At 48.1% G+C, this 23,642-nt stretch overlaps 1 protein-coding gene across 1 annotated transcript in view; it reads right to left on the reverse strand.

Moving 5' to 3' along the window:
* The window catches only part of NAA25 (N-alpha-acetyltransferase 25, NatB auxiliary subunit), a 792,299-nt gene that overhangs the window by 507,305 nt on the left and 261,352 nt on the right, over positions 1 to 23,642 (reverse strand). Inside the window, exon 11 of the mRNA XM_085636118.1 lies at positions 14,955 to 15,067. Coding sequence (XP_085492244.1) covers positions 14,955 to 15,067 — 113 coding nt within the window. The remainder of the gene's footprint in view (positions 1 to 14,954; positions 15,068 to 23,642) is intronic.

Below are 23,642 nucleotides of genomic sequence, written 5' to 3' on the forward strand. Positions count from 1 at the left end.
GATTACAAGTAGATTCTGACCCACAGACCTTAGGCAGCGTACAGGTTGGTATCGTCTAAAGCCATTCCGTAGGTATTTGGGTCCTTGATAGTGGAAAGCCCTGAAGGTGATTAAAAGGATCTTAAAAAGAATCCTTTTGGCAATAGGAAGCCAATGAAGCGCATTCAGTGCTGCTGAGGCTGATGACCTACGGGGCCAACGTAATACTAGGCGGGCCGCTGCATGTTGGACCATTTGCAATCTGTGGAGAACCGATTTATTTGCTCCAGCATATAAACTATTGCAATAGTCCAACCTGGAAGTGATTAGGGCCACCGCGACTGTTTTCCTAGCTGACAAAGGCAGAAAATCAAAAAACTTTCTCAGAGCTTTTATGATGTGGAAGAAACGCGTTACTTGCCTGTAACAGCAGTTATCCAGTATTGGTGTCTTTCATAGATTCACATGCCTGAATCATTCCCCGTCGTCGAGACGGGAGCCTCCGGTACATAAAAAAGTAATGTCCTATAGACATACATAGAGAAAAATAGGCCTAAGGGCCTCCCCTTAGTGGCCTATCCTTGTCCTTATGTAAAAAGGACCAAACTCCCAGAGCCAGCCAATCAGCCATCACCTCCCTCTAGAACCTTCCTGACAGGAGCCTCAGTCCCTCAGATTTTCGTACGCACTAAGCTAGGTAGGCGTAATACAGTTAGAGAGAGACGTGAGTCCTTCCAGGGGAGGCGGGAGGGTTGCATGTGAATCTATGAAAGACACCAATACTGGATAACTGCTGTTACAGGTAAGTAACGCGTTTCTTATCCAGTATTAGGGGTGTCTTTCATAGATTCACATGCCTGAATCAGAGTAGTCAGCAATACATTATGCACATTTCTGATGTAATCATGCCATATAGTCATTTTAGATAATACACATATTACCAAACGAGTTTGAAACATTGGCATACATCAATACATCATAGCAGCAAGAGATGTGCATACCAGGATGGCGGGATGTTGGAAGGCTCACCTCACTGGAATAGATGGCGAAGCACCGCCTGGCCCACTGCTGCATCCTTCATAAGTTCAGCATCCAGGCAGTAGTGTCTGGAGAAGGTGTGCGGTGACTTCCACGTCGCCGCTCTACATATGTCCAAAATCGGCACTCCAGCGAACAGCGATGCTGATGTGGACATCGCTCTGGTGGAATGCGCTTCCACCCTAGCTCTCAAAGGCCGTCCGGCCCCGTCATGGCAGAATGCTATCGCTGAGGAGATCCACCGTGAGATGCTTTGTTTCGTTAGAGGCATACCCATCCTTGGCCTACTGTAGGCCACAAATAGCAGTGATGACTTCCTGAAGCTCTTTGTTTTGTCTATGTAAAACTTTAGACACCTTTTGAGGTCCAAGGAGTGGAGCGTCCTTTCTGCTGCGGTGGTAGGGTTTGCAAAGAAGGAACGTAGAACCACCGGTTCATTGAGGTGAAAGTCTGAAGGCACTTTGGGTATGAACTTGGGATTTGTCCTCAGCACCGCCCTGTCCTGTTTGAACTGCATGAAGGGCTCCTGAATGGATAGAGCCTGTAGCTCGCTGACTCTCCTGGCAGATGTTAGAGCGAGCAGCAGAGCCGTTTTCCATGAGATGTACTTGATGGAAGCTCGATGAATGGGCTCAAAAGGGTGCTTCACGAGTTGGTTAAGGACTAAATTGAGGTGCCACGTCGGTGGGACCTGTCTAGGTCTTGGGAAGGACCTATATAGTCCCTTTAGGAACTGCTTGATAAGCCTACTGGACCAGAGAGACGGTCCTTTGTAAGTTCTGGTGAATCGTGAAATGGCCGCCAGATGCACCTTTATGGATGCGTGCGCCAAACCTGACTGTGCCAAGTGTAGTAGATATGGCAGTATCTGCTCGGGTTGGATATGGAGTGGTCTCAGGCCTTTCTCTAAACACCATGTGCAGAATCGTTTCCATTTTAGAGAGTAGGTTTTGTTGGTACTGACCGCTCTTGCTTGTGCCAGCACGTCCCTGCAGTCCTGCGGGATGTTTAAATGACAGAACTCTCTGTGCTCAGGAGCCAGGCCGATAACCTGAGCGATTGCAGGTTCGGGTACTGCACCTGCCCGTTGGACATTGTCAGCAGGATCGGGTGCTGCCTCAGACGAATCGGTGTCCTGATGGAGAGGCGATGAAGATCCGAGAACCAGTGCTGTCTCGGCCAGAACGGGGCAATTAGGATCAGGGTACACGGCTCCGCCTTCATCTTCCTGAGAACCCTGGAAATCATCGGAAACGGTGGAAAAGCGTACGCAAATACGCTGAACCAACCTATGGAAAAGGCATTTCCGAGTGACCTTGGTTGGGGACGCCAGCTTGCGTAGCTTGGGCATTTGGCGTTCTCCTTGGTGGCAAACAGGTCGATTCCTGGGACTCCCCATTCTGAGAATATGTGATCCAGCATACTCTTGTCAAGCTCCCATTCGTGGGAGAGGGATTTCTGTCTGCTTAGGGCGTCCGCAATGGTGTTGTCCTTGCCCGGGACATAGTCCGCCCTGAGTGTGATCCCATGGAGTACAAGCCAGTTCCAGATCTTTTGCGATTCGCGTGATAGAGTCAGCGAACGCGTTCCTCCCCGTTTGTTGAGATAGTGCATCGTCGTGGTGTTGTCCGTTCTGACGAGCACCTGGGAGTTCTGGATGCGTGGTAAAAAGGCTTGCAGCGCCAGATACACAGCCCTCAATTCCAGAAGATTGATATGGAGATGCTTCTCCTGATCGGTCCATTTGCCGCTTACTTGAAGGTCCTGTAGGACGGCTCCCCAGCCTTCCAGGGATGCATCGGTGGTGATCACCAGCGGTGCTGCTGGAAGCAGGAATGGCAGTCCTATAGACAAATTCCTGCGATTTCTCCACCATTCCAGGCTCTTGGATATTTGCGGTGTTATCCTCACAATGTCTTCGAACGAACCTGTACTCTGCGTCCATTGGTTCGTGAGGGCTTCTTGCAATGGACGCATCCGGAGTCTGCAGTGAGGGATGAAGAGTATACAAGAAGACATCATTCCTAGGAGTGATTTGTAGGTTCGAACTCTTAGGGACTTCCTTGATGCCACAGCCGTGGCCAAAGATATTATCTTGTTTTTCCTTTCGTCTGAAGGAAATGCCCTTGCGCATTCCGTGTTCAAGGTTGCCCCGAGGAAGGTGATGCTTCTTGTTGGGGACATGTAGAATTTCTCGTGATTGAGAGTCAATCCTAGATGTTGAAAAAGATTGGTGCAGGCGTTGGAGGATTCTGTCGTGCCTGCAGCTGAAGGAGCCTTTACCAGCCAGTCGTCGAGGTAGGGGGAAGACTTGGTGACCCATTTGACGCAGGAAAGCTGCCACAGGTGAAAGGCACTTGGTAAAAATCCGCAGAGCGGATTTGAGGCCAAACGGTAGGACCTTGAATTGGTAGTGTTGTCCTGCCACCTCGAATCTTAGAAACTTTCTGTGCCCCCTGAGTATCGGGATGTGGTAGTAGGCATCCTGAAGATCCAAAGATGTCATGAAATCTCCTTTTTCTAGAATGCCTAGTATTTCTGGGATCGTCACCATCCTGAAAGACTGACTCTTCAGGAAAGAGTTGAGTGCCCTGAGGTCTAGAATGGGCCTCCACTTTTTCTCCTTCTTGCGTATAAGAAAGAAGCGGGAATAGAATCCTTTCTCCCTTTGAGACGATGGAACTCGCTCGATCGCTCCTTTCTTCAACATCGCAGATATTTCTCGGAGTAGCAGTCGCAGATGTTTGTGTGGAAGCCTGCAGGGAGGGGTTGCAGGTGGTATGGTGGTGAATTCCAGGGAATGGCCGAATCTTATTAATTGAAGTACCCAGCGATCTGTGGTGATGAGATGCCAATTTTCTAGGAAATGGGTCAATTTTCCTCCAATCTTTGATGAGGGAAATAGACGCTGGACTGGCTGGAGTAATTGGTCACTGGCGTCCGCCGGTGCCCCTCTTCTGGTTTTTACCCCTGAAGTTTGATCTCCCATAAGAAGTCTGACGACCTTGTTGCTGCTTCTGTTGGTACTGGGATTTATTCTGGTAGGAATACGAGGACCTATTTTGATAGGATCCCCTGTAGGAGGACTGGCCTCTGGATTTGTTGCCTCGAAAGGACTGATTCCTTGCCTGCAAAGTACCAAGCGCTCTAGCAGTATCAGTGTCTTTCTTGATGGCTTGGAGCGCCTCGTCAATTTTATCCCCGAAAAGGTGTTGGCCGTCGAAGGGCATGTCCAGCACTTTCGTCTGCACCTCCTGCCTGAATGATGTTGCCTTAAGCCATCCCTGACGGCGCAGGACTGCTGCCCCAGCTAGTTGTCGAAAGCCTGTCATGGCCACATCTATGGCACAATCAATGATCTCAGCTGCCGAGGTTTGGCCCTCGGTAAGTAGTGCCTTGACCTCCTCCTGAACTGTGTTTGGCAGCTCCGCTATATATGGGGCTATATCTTCCCAAAGCTGGCGGTTATAACGCCCTAACAGGGCTATGGAGTTGGCCACCTTGATGGTCATGGCCGATGTCGTAGAAAACCTCTTACCGATCGTGTCCAACTTTCTGCCTTCCTTGTCTGGTGGGGCTGACAGAGGAGAGGAAGGGTTGCGAGAATTCTTCTGGGCCGCCTGGGTTACGACCGAATCCGGTTTCGGGTGCCCATTAAGGCAAGCTGGCGCCGTGGTTGGAGCCTTGTACTTTTTATCCAGGCGTGGAACAACCGCAGGTACAGAGGCCGGCGTCAGCATCAGTTTCTTTCCCTGGTCCCAGAGAAAGTCAATTATCGGGATCGACTTCGTTGTCTTCTTTGTTTGCTCCTTGAAGTCATGTAAGAAGCACTCTGTCTCAGTCGATTCCATCACCATATGAAACCGCGTCGCTGCTCTTTAAACTATCCTATGGAAACCGCCAATGTCCACTGGCGGTGAATCTGCTTGGCGCGGTTGCGGTGAAGCTGGGGAGGATGTTACATACTCTTCCTCCTCATCTTGATCCGTCTGGTCTTCCTGGACTTCCCCCTCTTCCATTTCCTCAGCCTCCTCATCTGATGATTCTATCACCTGAGGTGGCACTTTCTCCTGGCGGACCTGAGTAGTTGGCCGTGTCTATTTTGGGGCGGTCGTTGGTGTAATTGTAGTAGGCGTCGGGCCCCCTGTCTCAGTTGCCGGTGATTCCGGGAAACGTTGTTTGTAGTCCTGGATAAGGTATTTGAGGTCATTTACAATTGACACGGGAAGGCATACCATCTGGGTGACCTCCGTGCGAACCTGATCCCGGAAAGGGTGTTCCTGGTAGCTCATCTCCTCCTGTTCTTCGTCCGTGCTCTGACATTTGACGTGCAGCTCTGAAGGGGAAGTAGCCTGATCCAGGAGTAGTTCTTCTGATTCCTCACTCTGGAGAATCTCCATAGGCAAATGAGTTTCCACCTTACTTGGAGACGTTGTTTCTGGTGTAATCTGCTTCCTGGTCAGTTTGCCAGACACAGAATCCTGTGCAGGATCCCCTGCCGTCGTCCGTGGTGTTGTCAACGGTGGTAGGGTCATAGACGACGTTTCTATGAGCTTGGATTTCTTCCATGGCTCAGTAATACCTATGGTCGACGACGATTCCTCCGTCGACGATACCCTCGTCAACGGTATGGCCTTCGTCGACGATGCTTTCGTCGTCGTCGACGTCTTCGTCGTCGACGTCTTCATCTTGGTCGACGGGGGGCTCCTCATCGACGATGTCGTCGTCGACGGGACAATCTTCGTCGTCGACGAGGTCTTGGACGTCGACGACGGCTTTAGCAGTATAACAGATGAAATGGGTGTACCTGCTGACGACGATGGAGTGGTCGTCGTCGACAAGACTGACGACGCTGTCGTCGTTGACACAGTTGTCGTCGCTGTGGAGACATAACCTGGCGCCCCAACTCTTTTTTGCGCTGAGGAGGTTGTCGCAAATTTACTGGCCGACTGGGTAGGCTTCTTAAAAGTCTGCGCATCCTTTTCAGACACTGAAGATTTTGAAGATCTTGCCTCTGAAGATTTCTTGTGTGCCTTCATAGGAGGAGTGTCTGAGGGGCCAGGAGACGCCACTCTTGGCCTTTTCAGGGAGACTTTAGAGGTCCTCGAACAGCTTCCCTCTGAGGATACCACACTCTCCCTGTCCTTAAGCCTGTCCAGCCAGATAAGCAGACGACCTTCTCTGTCCCTCAAGGTCTTGTGAGGGAAAGACCTACATATCTTACAGTCCTTAGGTACGTGGTCAGGATAAAGGCAATATAGGCAGAGGTCATGCTTGTCGTCCACATGTAGCCTTTTCTTCCCACATGAAGAGCAGGCCCTGAAAAGGGCTTTCTTCTGGGATTCAGACATGCCAGAATTTAGAATAAATAAATCACTCACTGCAGTGATAAGTGGCTTGAAGCAATCTCTGTTCAAGTCCTTGAAGAAATAAGTCGCTTTTAAAAGTGAACAAGTTGGTTTTGAAGAAATCCTGAGGAGAACTCAGGCTGGAGACTCCCTAGCACAACGTGCGGTAGAAAATCTGAGGGACTGAGGCTCCTGTCAGGAAGGTTCTAGAGGGAGGTGATGGCTGATTGGCTGGCTCTGAGAGTTTGGTCCTTTTTACATAAGGACAATGATAGGCCACTAAGGGGAGGCCCTTAGGCCTATTTTTCTCTATGTATGTCTATAGGACATTACTGTTTTATGTAACGGAGGCTCCCGTCTCGACGATGGGGAATGATTCAGGCATGTGAATCTATGAAAGACACCCCTAATACTGGATAAACATGTGCCAGCTACGGCAACCGCTTGCTGTTTGAAAGACAGTTGATTATCAAATTTAATGCCTAAATTCCGAGCTGAAGTGATGGTGTTAGGGGGGGCTACTGCATCATCAGGCCAACAGATTTTTGGAGAAAACAGATTTTGCTTTCCAAATGGCAAGATTTCGGTCTTTCCAGCATTACATTTAAGGTGATTGTCAGTCATCCACTTAAATGTTGCTGCTAGGCACTCTAAGATTTTCCTCAGTGCCAGCCCGCTCCCTATCCAGTACTAAGATAAGCTGAGTGTCATCAGCATACGAAATTGTACTGATCTGAAAAGAGGCGATCAGTTTTACCAGGGGAACCATATACAAATTAAAAAGTATAGGGCTCAGACTCGATCCCTGGGGGACTCCGGAACTGAGGGCCTTAGCTTCAGATTGATAGGGGCCCAGCACTGTAATTTGGCGCCTGTCCCTAAGAAAATTTCTCAGCCAAGCCAAAACCGTCCCATCCACTCCTGCGGCAGCCAAACGGTCCACTAAGATGTTACGTGAGACCGTATCAAAGGCTGCCAACAGGTCAAGTAAAATTAAGACCGCCTTCTTTCCTTGGTCCATGGCCATACGAAGGGTCTCTGCTGTAAACAGCAGGGCAGACTCGGTAGAGTGGTTTGACCGGAACCCTGACTGATTTGGATGTAGAGTACGGTTTACTTCCAGGAAGCTCGTAAGTTGGTTATTCACGAACTTCTCAGTCAGCTTGGACATCACCGGGAGCAGGGAGATCGGGCGTAAGTTGGAAAGGGTGGTAGGATCGGCAAGTGCCTTTTTCTGAAGCGGCTTAACAGCAGCAAGCTTCCAGTCATTAGGAACATCTGCCGTGGCTAGGGATGAGTTAATGATGCTATTAATAATGGGATTCATAGCTCCTGCTAAGGTCTGTAGGACCAAGGAAGGGCAGGGATCAAAAGGGGATCCAGATTTGCTAGCTAGGATAGCTTTAAAGGAATCGTCAAGGGAGACGGGAGCAAATGTATCCAGGCAAATTGGAGATCTCACCCTCTCCACTCCTTCTACATCTCCTAAAGTAGAAGACGCTGGGGGAAAGATTTTCACAATGTCGAGAATTTTTTTCTCAAAATAGTCTGAGATTTCATTACAGAGATTTTGAGATGGCGGAATCTCCTGCAGAAGGACTGATGGATTCATGAAATCTTTAATTATCTTAAAGATTTCTTTTTGCTCTTGGGCTGCTATCGTTATGGCCTGAAGATAATAGGCTTTTTTGGCTGATTTTATACCTGCATGATACTTTCTCCTGGCGTGTTTATAAGTATCGCGAGCTGTGGCCTCATAATGCCTACGCCACCGTCGTTCCAATATTCTGAGTTTACCTACTTCTACTCTCAAATCCGGGGTAAACCAGGGGGCCTTCCTTTTAATTTTAGTAAGAGACGGATTTTTAAGGCTAGTAGGGCCTAATTTATGGCCTGCCATGGTTATCCAATCACAAAAAGTTTGGTAATCTGTAGAGGTGTTAACTGTTAGCACTGGGATGCGGGTTACAAAAGCATCCAACACATCAGATCTACTAGATAGTTGTTTCCAGTTGGGTTTGTAGATCAAGTTAGATGTTATGGTATTAATTGTGGTGGTACCCAAAATTTTGTGATTAAGTGGAATATGAAACGGAATAAAAAAGTGATCCGACCAGATCTGAGGACAAGGTGCTTTAACTGCAAGCCCAGTAAAGTTGGAACAAATGCAGTCCAATAAGTGGCCTCCCAAGTGTGTGTGATGATGAGTCAAAAGGGAGTGCGAGGTGGAGAGCCTCAGCCGCCCTACGCAACACCAATAGATAACTCGCACCCTTCTCCATAGCCACAGTAGGAGGAGTTAGCATGCCAAGGTCAGGAGAGGTGTCAAGACCGCTGGCATCACCCAAATCCTCAATCCAGTCCGGGTCAAACTCACACTGTGCTGTGAGAGGGTCCTCAGACCCCTCTCAGTCCTCCCCTTCCTCCGAAGGCTGTGGGACAGGCCAAAAAGGCGGGACATAGGGGTAGAATGGCCCCATCAGCGTCAGTGTCCACATCCGGGCTTAAGCTGGGGGGTGGCGTCGTCCAGGGACATGGGCGACGTCGAGATTGGTGCCGGTGGGGTCAGTGGAGGTGTCACTAGGTCAATCAGGATCCAGGCCTGGATCCTTGGGGCCCTGCGGCACCAGGGCCAGAGCAGACAGCAATGCCGGAGCCGAAGCAGCCGACAGTGAAGGGCGAGGACCCCCAGTCGGGCCCGCATGGCCTGAAGGCGCGCCTGCGAGGCCCGACAGCCCAAAGAGGCGGGCCATGGCTGCCAGAAATTCCTGCAGCTGAGCCGGAGCTGCCGACGGACCCGGGAAGGGCGGGTAGGCCGACGGCACCACCCGCACCTTCAGCCGCGTTGCGTGACGGGCAAGGGGAAGTCGGTGAGCAAAGTCGCTTCTACGACTTCTAGCGATGCTTCGCCTTACCTGACCCAGAGTGCAAAGACTTCGATCTCGAAGAACGATGGTGATGACTCCGCGACCTGTCCCTCGACCTCCCACGGGACCAGGACCTAGAGTGGCACGGAGCAGACTACCGGACTTCAAGCAACGTTCGGGACCACTCCCGCAAAGTCTTCCGCGACATGGCCTGGCAGTCGGGGCACGACTTGGGGTCTTGGTCATGCCCCAGGCAGTAGAGACACACGTGGTGCAGGTCCGTCACCGACATCATTCGATGACAGTCCCCGCAGGACTTGAAACTGGGCATCCCTACGGCACCAGTAGTTGATCGACTCGAAAAGAAGAGACTAAAAGGCCTCGAAAAACTCATTCAAAAAGTGACTGGGGGTACCACTCAGTCCAGATCTGCGCTTGCTGGCACAGAAGAAAGAACTGATGTCAGAGGGCAAGGGCGGCGTCTAAGTAGCTTCCGCGATGTAATCTCGGTGACCACGACGCCAATGACGGACGCGGAGCCGCACAACGCCACCTTCCAACATGCAGGGGTACGGCTGACGAAAACTTTCATGATCCTGTCTGACGCCTGGCGGTAACTCTAAGATAAGGAATCTATCACTATGTGTTTCTTTCAGATAGCAGTACCTATTTGGAGGAAGTTCAGGCGAAAATAATATAATGGCAGCTTGAGGGCAAGGCAGGAAAGGGGGGAGGGGGAGGGTAATGGCCTGACCTAGGTTGAATATGGTTACTACCTTGGCTAGGAAAGCAGCTCCAGCTCCAGCTCAAAGCAATAACATGTCAAACAATGAAGGGAGGGGAACTAGTGCGGGCAATTCTCTTACCTGCTCTGCTGAAGTTATGAACTATGGCAACCACCAGTTGTGATACTCAAAAAACAACTGGCAACTGTGAAGACCTCAACCGGATATCTCAAACAGTTCAAACTAAATTAAGGTCCCATTGGCAAAATAGGATATTTTAAATAGGGATCATTTGTTCGTAAGGCAGAGGAAAGCCAACAAGGCTGCTAGGTATCCTTTGACAGCAACCACAGTACAGACATACTGGGCTAATGATAAGGCAAACTCTCAGTATTTCGGACAATTGGGCTTTAAAGGGGTCTACATTATCCTGAGTACAGTAAATGACAAACAGGTTGCATGTTACAGAAAACCCTGTCTTTGTAGAATGACAAGGAGACAGAATGCCATCATCCACTTAAGCAGGTAGCTGGAAAGAAGTCGGATGAGTTCAATCATCAGTCGTGGGGGGGAGACTCTAGAGATTGGGGTGCAGAACCTTTTTCTCTGACTGGGAGAGACAGCATGAGCGGGAGACAAAGGGAGAGGTGCAGAAGGTCTGCATACCAATCTGGTGCTGTAAGAATGATTTGGGCAAGGTCTTTGAGAGGTTTCAGCAGCACCTGAGGAATCAAGGGTTTGGGGTTGAAGAAACACATACTGAAAAGGAAAACTCCACTTTAATCTTAATGTGTCCCCATGGCTCCTTTCGAAGGATAGTGGAGAGGACAGAACTGTGGAGAATGTGCGTTTTGTGGTGGGTATCAAAGAGGTCCACTTGAACGGTCCCCCACTGGGCAAAGCTAAAAAGTGACACCCCTTGGGATTGGCAAGATGATATCAACTGAGTCTGTTGGCCCTGGTGTTTAGAGGACACAGCAGATGGTTCACAACCAGCCAACCTCCAGGCTGGTGAGTCCAAGACCAGAGTCTCATAATTTCGCAACAAGGAAGCGGAGATGCACTCTCCCCTACCTGCAGACTCATCTTTTTGCTGTCTGTCAAGGGTGTCAGCTGAATCATCCTCATTTCCAGCAGATACTTATGTAGAAGAGTTTCCTCTAGAGACCAGATACCTCTGATCTCCAGTTCGTCCAGATGGGCATCCCAGTCTAGAGTGAAGGCATCCGTTACCACAATGGCCACAGCTGGAGGACGTTAAAGCGGCATCCCTGCCACAAGGTTCTCCAGAGCACCCCATCAGATTGAATCTGCAGTAGCATTATGGGTGCTCATGATGGTATCTGACAATTCTCTCCCATGCTGAAACCACTGTCTTTGGAGGCACCACCTCATGTGCCAGTCTACATATGTGACCAGGTGAATGCAAGGCAGTCGATCTAGCAGGGATAAAAATAGAATGACTGGAATTCAAGACAGAATTCAAGGGATGTTGTATCCAGAATAGTCCCCAAGAACAGTTGTCTAGCTGGCTCTCATTGAGATCTGGGCCTACTGATGGTAAAGTCCAGTCAGAACAGTGCAGGTGAACATGTATCAACTCTGGCAACTCAGCTTTCAGCGGTCAGTTGTCAAAGTACGGGGACATCAAGGTTCCTCATCTTATGAAACAGGCCCCAAACACCTCAATCATTTTTGCAAATACTCAGTGACATTGTCAAACCAAAGGGAAGGACCACAAACTGATAGTGAGTGGAATCTACTAAAAATCACAGGTACCTCCAGTGTGACTGCAGGATCAGAGCATGGAAATGCATCTCCTTTAAGTCCAGGAACGCCATACAATCTCCTGCTTCCAGCACCTGAGCTAGGGACAGCACATTTAATTTCTCCAGAAGGAAGTGGTTCAAGACCCCAAGGTGTAGGATTGGATGCAGACAACCATCTTTTCTGAGGACCACGAAGTAACAAGAGTAGCACCTCTGTCAAATTCCCTGCAGGAGGATCACCACCATGATCACCACCATCCTGTTGAGCAGGTAATCTTCCCTCCGACTGTAGCAGGAGGGTGAATATGGAGTGGGTCTGTTGAAGCGGAAGGGTACAGCTCCTTTCAACAACCTGAATGACCCACTGATCCTAAGTGATGAGGAGCCCTTTGTCATGACCATTTGGAACTAGAGTTGCTTCCCAGGAGGAGGAAAAGGAAAGCGAGGGCAGATGGGCTCTCCCTCAACCACAGCCTAGGTACTGCCCAAAGAGAGCAGACCTGCCAACTCGCACTGTGCCACACGATTTATGCAACCGTTCACACGATAACCCGGTGAGGCGCCGAAATTAAACAGTGACAGGAAAGAAAGCTGGAAAGCATTGCTCAAAGCGGCTTCCCTGCTCTATTTTTTGGAGGCTGGAAGTAGTCAATGACCATACATAAGGGGATGTGAAAACACCCCAGGACATCGGCGACTGCCCCAGCGACCCTTTTTTGGGAGATTTGTGGAGGGTAGCTTCTCAGTTAGCTGTAGGAAATAGGCCCCTTCCTCTCCAATGCCCCGCCCCTCCTCACACAGTGAAATTTGTTTTTCAGGTTGGCAGCTCTGAGTGAGGGTTTTTATGCAGCTATTGCAAGGCCTGAGTAAAATGAAAACCTCTTACAAATTTGCTAAATTTGGAAAATTGCAAACCAACGGCTCCCCCCTTGTTGCTCTACTTTCCTTGAATCTTCCAAGAGCAGAGTATGCATTACTTTCAAAGAGCTAGGATATATCAAATAGTAAATCAATTGGGGTTAGCTGGATGTCTCCAGAGAACTCAGAAGTACAGAGCCATGCACGGCGACAGATGGCAAGAGAAGTGCCCTGCGAACTCGCCACAGTCTCCAAGGTACCCAGTCCAGACTAGATCATTTGATGTGCTGGAGCTTGACCAGCTATCAGGAAATCTTGCAGCTGTGAATGTCCTGCAAATTTCATCACTACCATGCGGACCAAAGACCATCGGTTTAATGACCCAAGAAGGGAATATATTTAGAAACTTCGATACCACGCTGCCCGTTGATAATAGTTTTGTGCCAAAGGCCTCCAATATGTTAGTTTCTCTATTCACAGGAGCTTGGGAAATACCCCAGGAACCTGTCTAGAATGGCATAAGGCTTCCATAATTACAGTCTCTGCTTAAGTATGAGATGTGACAAGAGGAATTGCCAGGTGCAGGAGGATATGGTCTGACTACAACCTGAATGACTGTAGAAGTGGTGTTTTTTTCCCCCAGAGTACCAAAATAGGGTCCTGGAGGGCATTCCTGAAAGAAAGGGACTAATGGCTCAGAAGCCTATGTGGAAGGCTGAAGGATCTCCGAAAGGATGTTAAATGTTGCTTTAAAGGAGGGCAAAGGAAGTTCAAGCACTTCCACTGCCTTCCTAATGACGAAGTGATACAGAATGACCTTTGGGGGTGCAGTAGCGTCCAATTCTTGATCTGGAGAGGTATCAATGCTACTAGCTTCTACCAGAGCTTGGAAATCAGAACCTGTGGCAAAAACAAAAAATTACCTTCTCAGGATTCTCCTCCAAAGGGTGTGTCAGTTCCAAAAATAGTATGGGCTGTTTCCTTCTAGGAAGACAGTCTTTTATGTTCCTTTTCCAACAACCTTGGGGTTTCCCTGCGGGATCTGATCAGAGGCAGCCGAGAGGCCTGGGCTGATGGTCTTAGAGGCAAACGCAGACCTCTCTGCATTGAAGACTGCATCAAAATTGGCAGGAAAATTGTGCTGGGGCAAAGGGCAGAGCTGATACAGGCATCGTAGATATTGGTGTTGTTGGAAGCACTGGTATATTGGGCAAGGGCAAAAAGGGGACAAACTGTATTGAAGACAATCCATGAGGAAGACTCCTTTGATCTTAACCTTGGGCATGATTTGGAGTGTTGGTGATCTTCAAAGGATCTGGCCATGAAGAGCTTGCCTTACCGCTCTTTCAGGGCTTTGACGTGCAAGCTCTGACCGGAATCACAGGTTTTGGTATTGTGGTAAGAGTCAATGCTTGGGACAATATTAGCATCTGTAATACACATATCTATTTCATCTAATTGCAAATGGTTCAGAACTCTGCTGCAAGATTACTTTGCATGGTCCCAAGAGCCACCTCTGTCTCCGGTCACCTGCACGACCTGAACTGTCTCAGGGTTGAGAACCAAATTAAGTTTAAAGCCCTGAGCTACATGTTCAAAATCAAAATAGGTGTAGCACCTCACTATCTGCAATCCCTGGCCTGTCTTTATGTGCCTTCTCGATGCCTTTGCTCATCTACTCAAGAAACATTCTCTGTGCCCAGAGTCAGACTTTCTCGGATGGGTGGCAGACAGTTTGTATATCTCGGTCCCTCATTCTGGAATTCCCTTCCCATATCTATTCGAAACGGTATATGTCCAATTTCGTAAATCACTAAAAACTTGGCTTTTTAACCAGTAATCATTTAAACGGTGATACAATCCTTGGTCTGCCCGGTGCCGGGAACCCCTTTTTGGGTAGCTGTCGCACCTTATAAATTTAACTAATAATAATAATAATCTAGCACAAGGTTTACACCCTAAATGTTTAGGGTGCGACAAAGTTAGGACTGCACCAGAATGTTTTAAGTAACATTTCTGAGAACAATCTCCATGGTGTGAACACAAGATGCATCACGATGGCGAGGACAAAAGAGTGGAAATCATAGATCCTGAGGGGTTATGGCTCCACTGAAGACACCATGATGTAGGTTTCTGTGCTAATGAGAAGCAGGCACTCCCTTACGGTGTGGGAGAGCTTTGAAAAGTTTCTAGATCCAGTCTGCACTTCGGACAGGTGAAGATTATGCAGATACAAATATCCAACAAAAGTAGAATTCAAAACTAATACTTCATCACATTTGCCCTAGTAGTATAGACATAACCAATATTTAAAATCAGACTGCAGCAGTCTCCCATCGATGTGTGTGGCTTGTTTACAACAATACTTACATTGGTACACTGGCTTGGCACTAGAAGATCAATGAAAACCTTGAGGTCCGTAAAACAGCAAGGTTTATCCCCAAACATTTTAAAGTACTGGACCATCAAGTCTTCTGGTTCACCTATCAATAAAATGGTATGAGTTAATGCTCTAAAACAGCACTTTCATTAGGTATTAACACTTATTCATGATCTAATTAGTAATAGTGCCCTGTACATACTAGGGTGGCACCACAGGAAGGAATTACTTACCAAAAATATTGAATGCCTACAGTTCTGCAGCGAAAGCAGGCTATTAAGCAGGCTATTAAGTTAAATCCTTTCCCACTCTGCAGAGGGATCTTATTAAAACACATTAATCTTGAGCATTGCTTATTGGAGGCCCCAATTACAACATTAGAAATTCAGGATTCTAGGTAGATCATACAAATGGAGACAATTATACATGTGCCTGAACCTCCATTTCCATTTGAACAGCCAGCAACAGCCAGCTCACTTGTCTTACCCCAACCACTGCTGATAGTCACCAATTGGTATCTTGACAGGAATGTACTCAACTGTGGAGTCATCCAAACTTAGGCGACATTATTCATCCCATTTAGTATAATGCCTATGCTGGTCCTCACCACCTGAACACATCCAGTAAAGTCAAATCAAGGAAGAATCAGTGAGCTTACCAGCCATGAAAAATCAATAGGAAAAGTCCTGCCAGAAAATATGACTTCCTGTTACCCAACTATTAGGGCATGTGTATTAACCTTTCAAATATGATATAAGATTGGAATTAGCTTTACTTTAGTGGCTTATAATTCATTGGTGAGGTAAACTATGTGAGAATAAGGTGCAAGACAGTTCTCTCACATATATAGAGCACTCAAATCAAATCAGTTCTTTGTTAGGAGTGACTAATCGCCCGGAAGGGTCTCAAGGCGGTGGGGGGGGGGGGGGGGGGGTGGTTGCAGGTTCCAGTCCATCAAGGAACCAGTCCATCAAGGAGGGGGTCTGTCGAAGCCAGGTTTTCAGGTTTCTTGCGAAGATGGGGAGCGATGTGATCTGTCGGAGGTGGAGCGGAAGGTCGTTCCAGGTTCTGGCCGCGCAGAAGGAGTGGCCTCCTGATCTGGTCTTTCTGGTACGGGGACCATGGCGTAGGAGAGCTGGGCTGATTGTAGGGTCCTTTGGGGTGTGTGGAATTTGAGTCGGCTATTGAGGTATGCTGGTCCGGTGCCCGCCCCCAGATAAAGAGTCTAAATTGATTGATGCATCTGCTAAAAGGGTGACTGCTCAAGCTGCTAACCATTGGTGCATTGCTAACACGCAGGGCTTACTAGCTAGGTATGACAGGGCACACTGGGACGAGATGGAAGGCCTACTTCAACACCTCCCTGAAGAGTACAAACCAAGCAAAAGAGCTGGTTCAAGAAGGCAAACTCATATTTAATTCCTCCTTTAGATGCGGCTGACACTGTAGCGAGGGAAGTTACCACTAGCATTCTCCTACGTTGACATGCTTGGCTTAGAATTAGAGGTTTTAAACCTGAGGTCCAGATGTCTATTTTAAATGCCCCTTTTGACTAGCAACCTCTTTTCGGACCTCAAGTAGATGAGGCCTTAGAAAAGATTAAAAAAGACACAGATGTAGCAAAATCCATGGGACGCTTCAATCCCCATCTAACACAGGCTCCTTTCGCCACTCATTTTAAAGGGGAGGGTTCACAAGTACATCCTCAGACCCTAACGCTTCCTCATACAAGTCAAACACACAACCCTCTTTCTCTAGAGGCTTCTTTAGAGGAAGGTACAAAGGAAATAACTTCAAAGGTAGGGGTAAGAGCACGAAAATGCTTAACTCCCTTCCCCAATAAACAGTGACTTGCCTAGACTTCCCCCGATCGTTTAACAACTGTCGGGGTAAGACTTCAACAATTTCTCCCCATTTGGCAATCCATTACATCAGACAAATGGGTGCTAGACATTATTCAACATGGTTGTTGCCTGGAGCTCACCAGCAATCTTCCCAATATTCGACCTTGCCCTCACAAACTCTTGTCAGAGCACCTGACGCTCCTCAAACAAGAGGTACAGGCTCTTTTAACAAAAGGAGCTATAGAACCAGTTCCGTTACAGTGCCAAGGTTCATGAGTTTACTCTCTGTACTTTCTACTTTCTAATCCCCAAAAAGGATGGCTCCTTAAGACCAAACATACTGTTAGAAGACTTCCACATGGTCATATTCAACAGGTGCTTCAACTTCTACAGCAAGGTGATTTTATGTCCACACTGGACCTAGGACGCATACTTTCACATTCTGGTTCATCCTGCACATCGCAAATATCTGAGATTTGTGATATCAGAAAAACACTATCAGTTCAAAGTACTCCGCTCGCCCCCATCGTCAGAACCTATGGACTCAACATTGTGTCATACGCAGACAGCACCCAACTCCTCCTCATCCTATCCAACAAACCCAACACCGCCAGACACAACTTTCGAGAAGGCATGGAAGCCGTCGCCAAATGGATGAAAAACAGCTGCCTACAACTAAACACCAACAAAACGGAAGTACTCATCATGGGCCCAAACCCAGATGCCTGGAAGCCCGCCCACCCCCACGGACCACGCACGCAACCTGGGAATCATCCTGGACCGAGAGCTCAAAATGGACCGCCAGATCAATTCTGTCACGTCCTCCTGCTTCCACACCCTCCACGTCCTACGTAAGACCTTCAAATGAATCCTCGAATAAGACGGTCACACACGCCCTGTTCACCAGGCAACGCACTCTATGCCGGAATAAACAAAAACCTCACCCGCAAGCTACAGAACATCCAAAATGCTGCTGCAAGACTGGTCCTCAACCTGCCAAGAGACTGCCACATCTCCCAGTACCTGCGCACACTCCACTGGCTCCCCATCGAAGCTAGAGTCCCCTTCAAGATGCTAACCCACGCTCACAAGGCCCTCCATGACACCAGACCAGCATATCTGAACAGCAGGCAAATTCCAAGCACACCGAAGGACCCTACGATCAGCCCAGATCTTCTATGTTGTGGTTCCCCTCACCAGAAATACCAAATAGGAATGCAGCTCCTACTCCTTCCTCGCGGATAATTCCTGGAATGAACTTCCGCTTCACCTTTGACAGACAAAATCGCTCCCCATCTTCGCAAGAAACCTCAACACCTTGCTCTTCCACAGACCCCCTCCTTGATGGACCAGAACCAGCGATCCTCTTCTCCCCCCCCCCCACAAGCGCCTTGAGACGCTTACGGGTGAGTAGTCGCGCTTAACACCCGATTGATTGATAATGCTGCTGTCCCAGTTGCTGCAGCTGACCCGTAGGTCAGGAGATCGAGGCCCACTTCCACCCACAGGCTCCTGCCTGCACCTCATCCGTGGTGGTCCAGTGGTAGAGCATCACCGCTCTGCTTCTTGACTGCCCTTCGGTCTCTTTCTGCTGTTGTCTCTTTTCTTCACTCCTTTCACTTAATTCATTACTGATTCTGCCTTTTGCTTGTCTGTCCTTCTCCTTTTCTTTCCGTGTTCTCCTCTGTCGACCCTTCTGCTGCGATATTCCTGGCCCCTCCCTCCTCCAGTGACCCTTCCCGCTCCCACATTTTCCCACCCACCCCCCGCACTACTTAATGACGGACACACCAAAGGCAAGCCTGCTGCGCCTGGACCGCACTCAACACCAGGGACCCTGGTTCTCGGACCTTTCACTGCTACGATGCTAGTACCCTCCTCGCCCTCAACTCTGGACGCCACACCACCTACCACCTAGCATAACCGGAGACCCATGGACACAAACCCTGCCACAACTGCAACCCCGCCTTCACCCACGCCAAGACGCCAGCTCCTCTCAATGCCCAGCCAACCAACAGCACACCTGACCGGCTTAACTGCATTTTCCTCAATGTTCGATCCCTCCGGGTCAACTGCATCCTCCTCAATGTTCGATCCCTCCACAAACACCCCACAGAAATATGAGACGTCCTCGAGGCCACCTCTCCAGACATCGCCTTTTTCACGTAGACCTGGGACCACACCAGTTCTGGCCGGACATTGCAATCGCCATCCCCGGCAGCTACAAGATCACCAGCAAGGACCGCACGATCAACCAGGAGGCATCACCATCGCCCACAAAAACTTTCCGACTGGCCATACACTGAAACGACCCAACAACCACCATGAAACATCTCCACTCCCAGATCCAGACCAAACCAAAGACCTCCCTCTGTGGCACCCTTGTCTACAGGTCCCCCAGCCCCCGCCTGCCGTTCTCCGATGCCATCGTAGACCTCATTGCGCCCCAGACCCCTCATCCACCGAATATATTCTACTCGGAGACCTCAACTTCCACCTAGACAACCTCAGTGACCAGAACACCACCTCCATAAAGGAGACCCTCGCCAACATCTGATTCAAGCAGCTAGTGACCACACCGGCCCATACAGCCCGACACACACTCGACCACGTTTTCTCCGCCAGCTGGAACATCTCTTACAGCCACACTACCGAGCTCCTCTGTACTGACCACCACTGTGTACATCTAGTGTCTGCCACGCCCACCGCACACCACCATCCTCATCTCTCCCTCCTCCCTGGTCGCATCTGGAAGCCCCGCAACTTTAATGTGCAGGGAGGGGGAAAGGGGGGTGTCAAGACGACCAAGCTATCCCAATGGACCAATCTCAGATCAAAGAATAAGAAAGACATTTATACAGAGGATTCTGGTCACTAACGAAACATGAAAATCTATGTTGACCAGTGATCGCATGTAAAAGGTATCACTTTCAAGAGAGGAGATTGAGTACGACCATCTAGAAATCAACAATCGGATGCTCTATCGAGGCCGAGCCCTTTACTGTTTTAACCACCAAACGACACATAGTGACTGCCCAACGTCCTGGAAGTCCCTTATCAGAGATTCCTCTCACTTCAGACACGTGGTTCATTGCTCAAACATCAATGTCACTGTAGAGACAGGGTCTGGACAGACAGTGGATGATCCTGTGACTGCTGTTGTCTACACTTAACCTATGCACATCACTGACACTTCGACTGCCAGCTCTTTATTTCCAATTACCTGATCAGGTCGTATGATCCAAGCAACACAACAGCTCATTGAACAGTTATACGTTTATTTGCATTTGTAATTATTTATGTATTTTTTCATGTATTTGTTTAATTATATATTTTTTTAAAATAACTATTTAAAGCGGGAGAGGTAGTGTAGTGTAAAGAAAGAATGACAGAACTCTTGGTTACGATGGACCCCATAGACCTGTGACTTAGGCACTGGAGGGTAATGAAGTGAATGCGGTTTAAAAAATTTAATTCTTGCTTACACACTGAAGAATAAAGATGTGTATAACTACTCTCAGTATGTGGCTTAAGTCATTGGAGAGTGCCTGGGCTGGGTAAGACGCTACAGGCCTGAGGAGGGTGCCAAAAGGGCCATTCTGTGATGTTGAATAGATAATGCATCCAGAAACTCCTTACAGAAGAGGTCAACTGTACCCCGTTGTCAGTGACAATTGTTCCAGGGATACCAACACATGCAAATTCATCTTTAAGAAAGGCAATAGTACTAGTGTTCACAGCCTTCACAAAATGAGTCACCACCCACTTGATTGAATAGTCAAATAGTAACAGCACAGAGTTCCTTTGTCAACAACTCAAAAGGATATGTAATCCTAGCTTCTTCAAGGTTCTTCCGGTATCTTTACTGGGGAAAGTGGTGTAGCTCGTATAATTTTATTTTTGCCATTCCTTTGCAACTTGCTCCACTTGCCGATCCATGTTTGGTCATCGGGCTTGATTCAGAGAATTTGCTAAATTCCTTCCCAGGTGAACCTCGTGCTCCAAATGCACAATTGTTTCTTGTAAACTCACTGGCGGTACAAGACGTGCACCCCTGAACAAATCACCATCAGTAAGACTTGGTTCTTCCCTTACATTTCAATATCCCTTCACCTTCCTGAGGTCATCTTTAAGAACAGTAGTATGGGAGAACAAGGGTACCCAGATATGTGAACCTGGGGTTGACATGTGTTTAGGAAAAAAAGTGGTTCAATGTTGGCCACAGTGGGTCCAGAGCAAAAAGTGTGATCTCCACGGGGGACACTGGGATTCAAGTCCAAACAGGCCGATTAATAATACTGGGAACACAAAAGTAGGGGAATATATGTTGTGTAAAATAGACAATTTATTTTACACAAGTTTAACTTAGTACTCTAAATAGTATTCAGGTGCTCACACAAAGTGAAAGTGAGCGTGATGTGATAAGGTGATAGTGGATTAAGAACATAACATCGCATTGACAACAAGCATTGGAACTCCTGACATGAGTGTATACAATGGAGAGAGTTTCTGTTATAGGGATCGACGGCGTTTCGATCTTAGAAACTTTAGATCATCTTCAGGACATATAGTGAGCATCTGAAAGTAGAGGGGAAAACAATGTATTGTTACGATATGAACCCTGCGATTGGACTATTAATAGTGAATTGGTGCTCCCAGTGTTTGTAACAGTTTATTCAATTAAAGCGAAACCTCCTAGGCTGCGTGAGGTATGAAGAGGACAATCAATGTGAACGACCAGTGTGGGGCGGTGAGCGCAGGGCGCCAAGTAGTTGTAAGGGAGGTTGCAATAATGGGCGAAATCAGAGTCATGTGCAAAGACTCATACTAGCAAACTTACTCTCAAAGTGTAGTAAGGGTGGCACTGACCAAGAAGGGGGTCGCAATTGTGGTCTCAGCAGGGATTCAGGAGATGCCGCTTGCGTGGATGAGGCTGTTCCAATCTGAAAGGAGTCAGAGGCCAGTGCGGAAAAGGTGGCCAGTAATTATTAAGGGGAGCGACTACTTACTGATGGAGCCCGAGTCAGGGCGAATATAGACGACTACTTCCGGCGGGAAGTAGTGCACGGGCATGCCAGTCCAAGTTTAATCTGGGACTTAAGCAGAGCCGCTTGCGGGGTCGGGCTGTAAAAATGAGAGGGCACCAAGGAGGTCAGAGGGGGCCAGCGCTAAATGGGAGCCGGTGGGAGTGAGGGGAGTAACCGCTTACTTGAGCGTGCCTTAATTAAAGCGTGTAAGGAGGACTGTAGGAGCAAAGTTCCAGCGGGAAGGGCTCGGCGGTCCACTTGTGGCTATGTCTGTTGGATGGCTAGTTCTGTCGGAGGACAATTAACAATCAGCGTATTTCGAAAACACGGGAAAGTGGGAAGGTTAAATAACCGCGGCGTGGTACTTCCGCATTATGAACTTAATCCATAGCTGGGAAGTATTAAGCCAGAAGTGTAATTATTTGCAGCCTACGGGAAAGGGAAATGTATCAATTTGAGGGGTGCTGCAGGCAGAGATTAGACACCACGTTAGTCGGAGTACTCACATTGTGAAGAAATGGGTAGTCCGCTGTGTCAGAATTCTAAAAGGAACCAAAGCAAGCAATAAGTGACGGGACCTGCGTGTCTCATGGCGGGTGGGGGGGGGGGACAATGCATTGTAACTTACTAATTCAATGTCCCGGGGAGGATTAAAGCACCTTCCTGATGGACGCAGAGCAAAAAACTGGACTGGAGCGAGGGAACAATCAATGTGGGAGGCGTGGCTTAAGTAACAGGCCCCGGGTGGTGACGTCGCCTAATCAACTGGCCGGGCAGCGCACGTGTGTGCTGTCAATAAGCACTGGAGCGAACCAAGGAGGTCAGAGGACACGATGATTGCAGCAAGTGAGTGGTTCCAATCAGCGGGAGCACGTCTAACTGGCAAGCAGTGCCTGACCCAAAAGGAATGGGTGACAGGGGTAGATTACTGTCATGGAGGACTAAACAGAGTGGTCCTAAACAATTATATATCTAATGTATATATTTATAACCGGAAACCTAGTCATGTATAAATAATAATTAACACAGGTTATCACAGAAAGAGTAAAAAAAAAAGCGCAGAGGTCTGGATGCACCAATATTAATGTGTGAAGGTGTTCACACAGAATATACAACAGATTAGGCTGGATATCAAAAGTCTATAATTAGTCCAGGTAGGAGCTAGGTACATGCATTCCATTCATGAATGGAATTCAGTCCATTCGCAATAGTCCTGCAATTAAAAATCCATTTGCACTCCAAGCGGTTGAGTATTGTCTGTTGGTTACCTCCCCTTGCGTTGGGATGGAGGCTTTCGATCACTTGCCAGATGATGTCGTTCTCGGAGTGTCCTTGTTGTAGAAAATGTTGCACTAGTGGTGCAGGCATGGTTTTGCAACGAATCCTTCTCTTGTGCTGGGAGATCCTGGCCTTGATTTTTTTAGTTGTTTGGCTGATGTAGCGCAATTTGCATGTACATTCAATGCAATAAATAATATTTTGGGAATTTCAGTTACTGAAGATTTTACCACATGCTTGGAATCTCCATATTCAAAGACTGATGTTTACTGTGGAATTGCATGCCATGCAGTGGTTACATTTGTAGTGTCCCAGTATAGGTGGCAAATTGAAATAGGAATGGATTGAATTAGTCTTTCTAGTGGGTTGGTGTGCCCTCACTAGGTGGTCCTTGATGTTGCGGCCACGTTTCAATGAAAAAAGTGGTGTCCCTACTGTGAAATCTAGGGGATCAAGTACAGACCAGTGCTTTTTGACCAGTTTGGTTAGTCTGTTACTCACGGAACTGAATGTGGTGACATGTAATTCT

The sequence above is a fragment of the Triturus cristatus genome, chromosome 11 (genome assembly GCF_964204655.1).
Source record: "Triturus cristatus chromosome 11, aTriCri1.1, whole genome shotgun sequence".
NCBI lineage: Eukaryota > Metazoa > Chordata > Amphibia > Caudata > Salamandridae > Triturus > Triturus cristatus.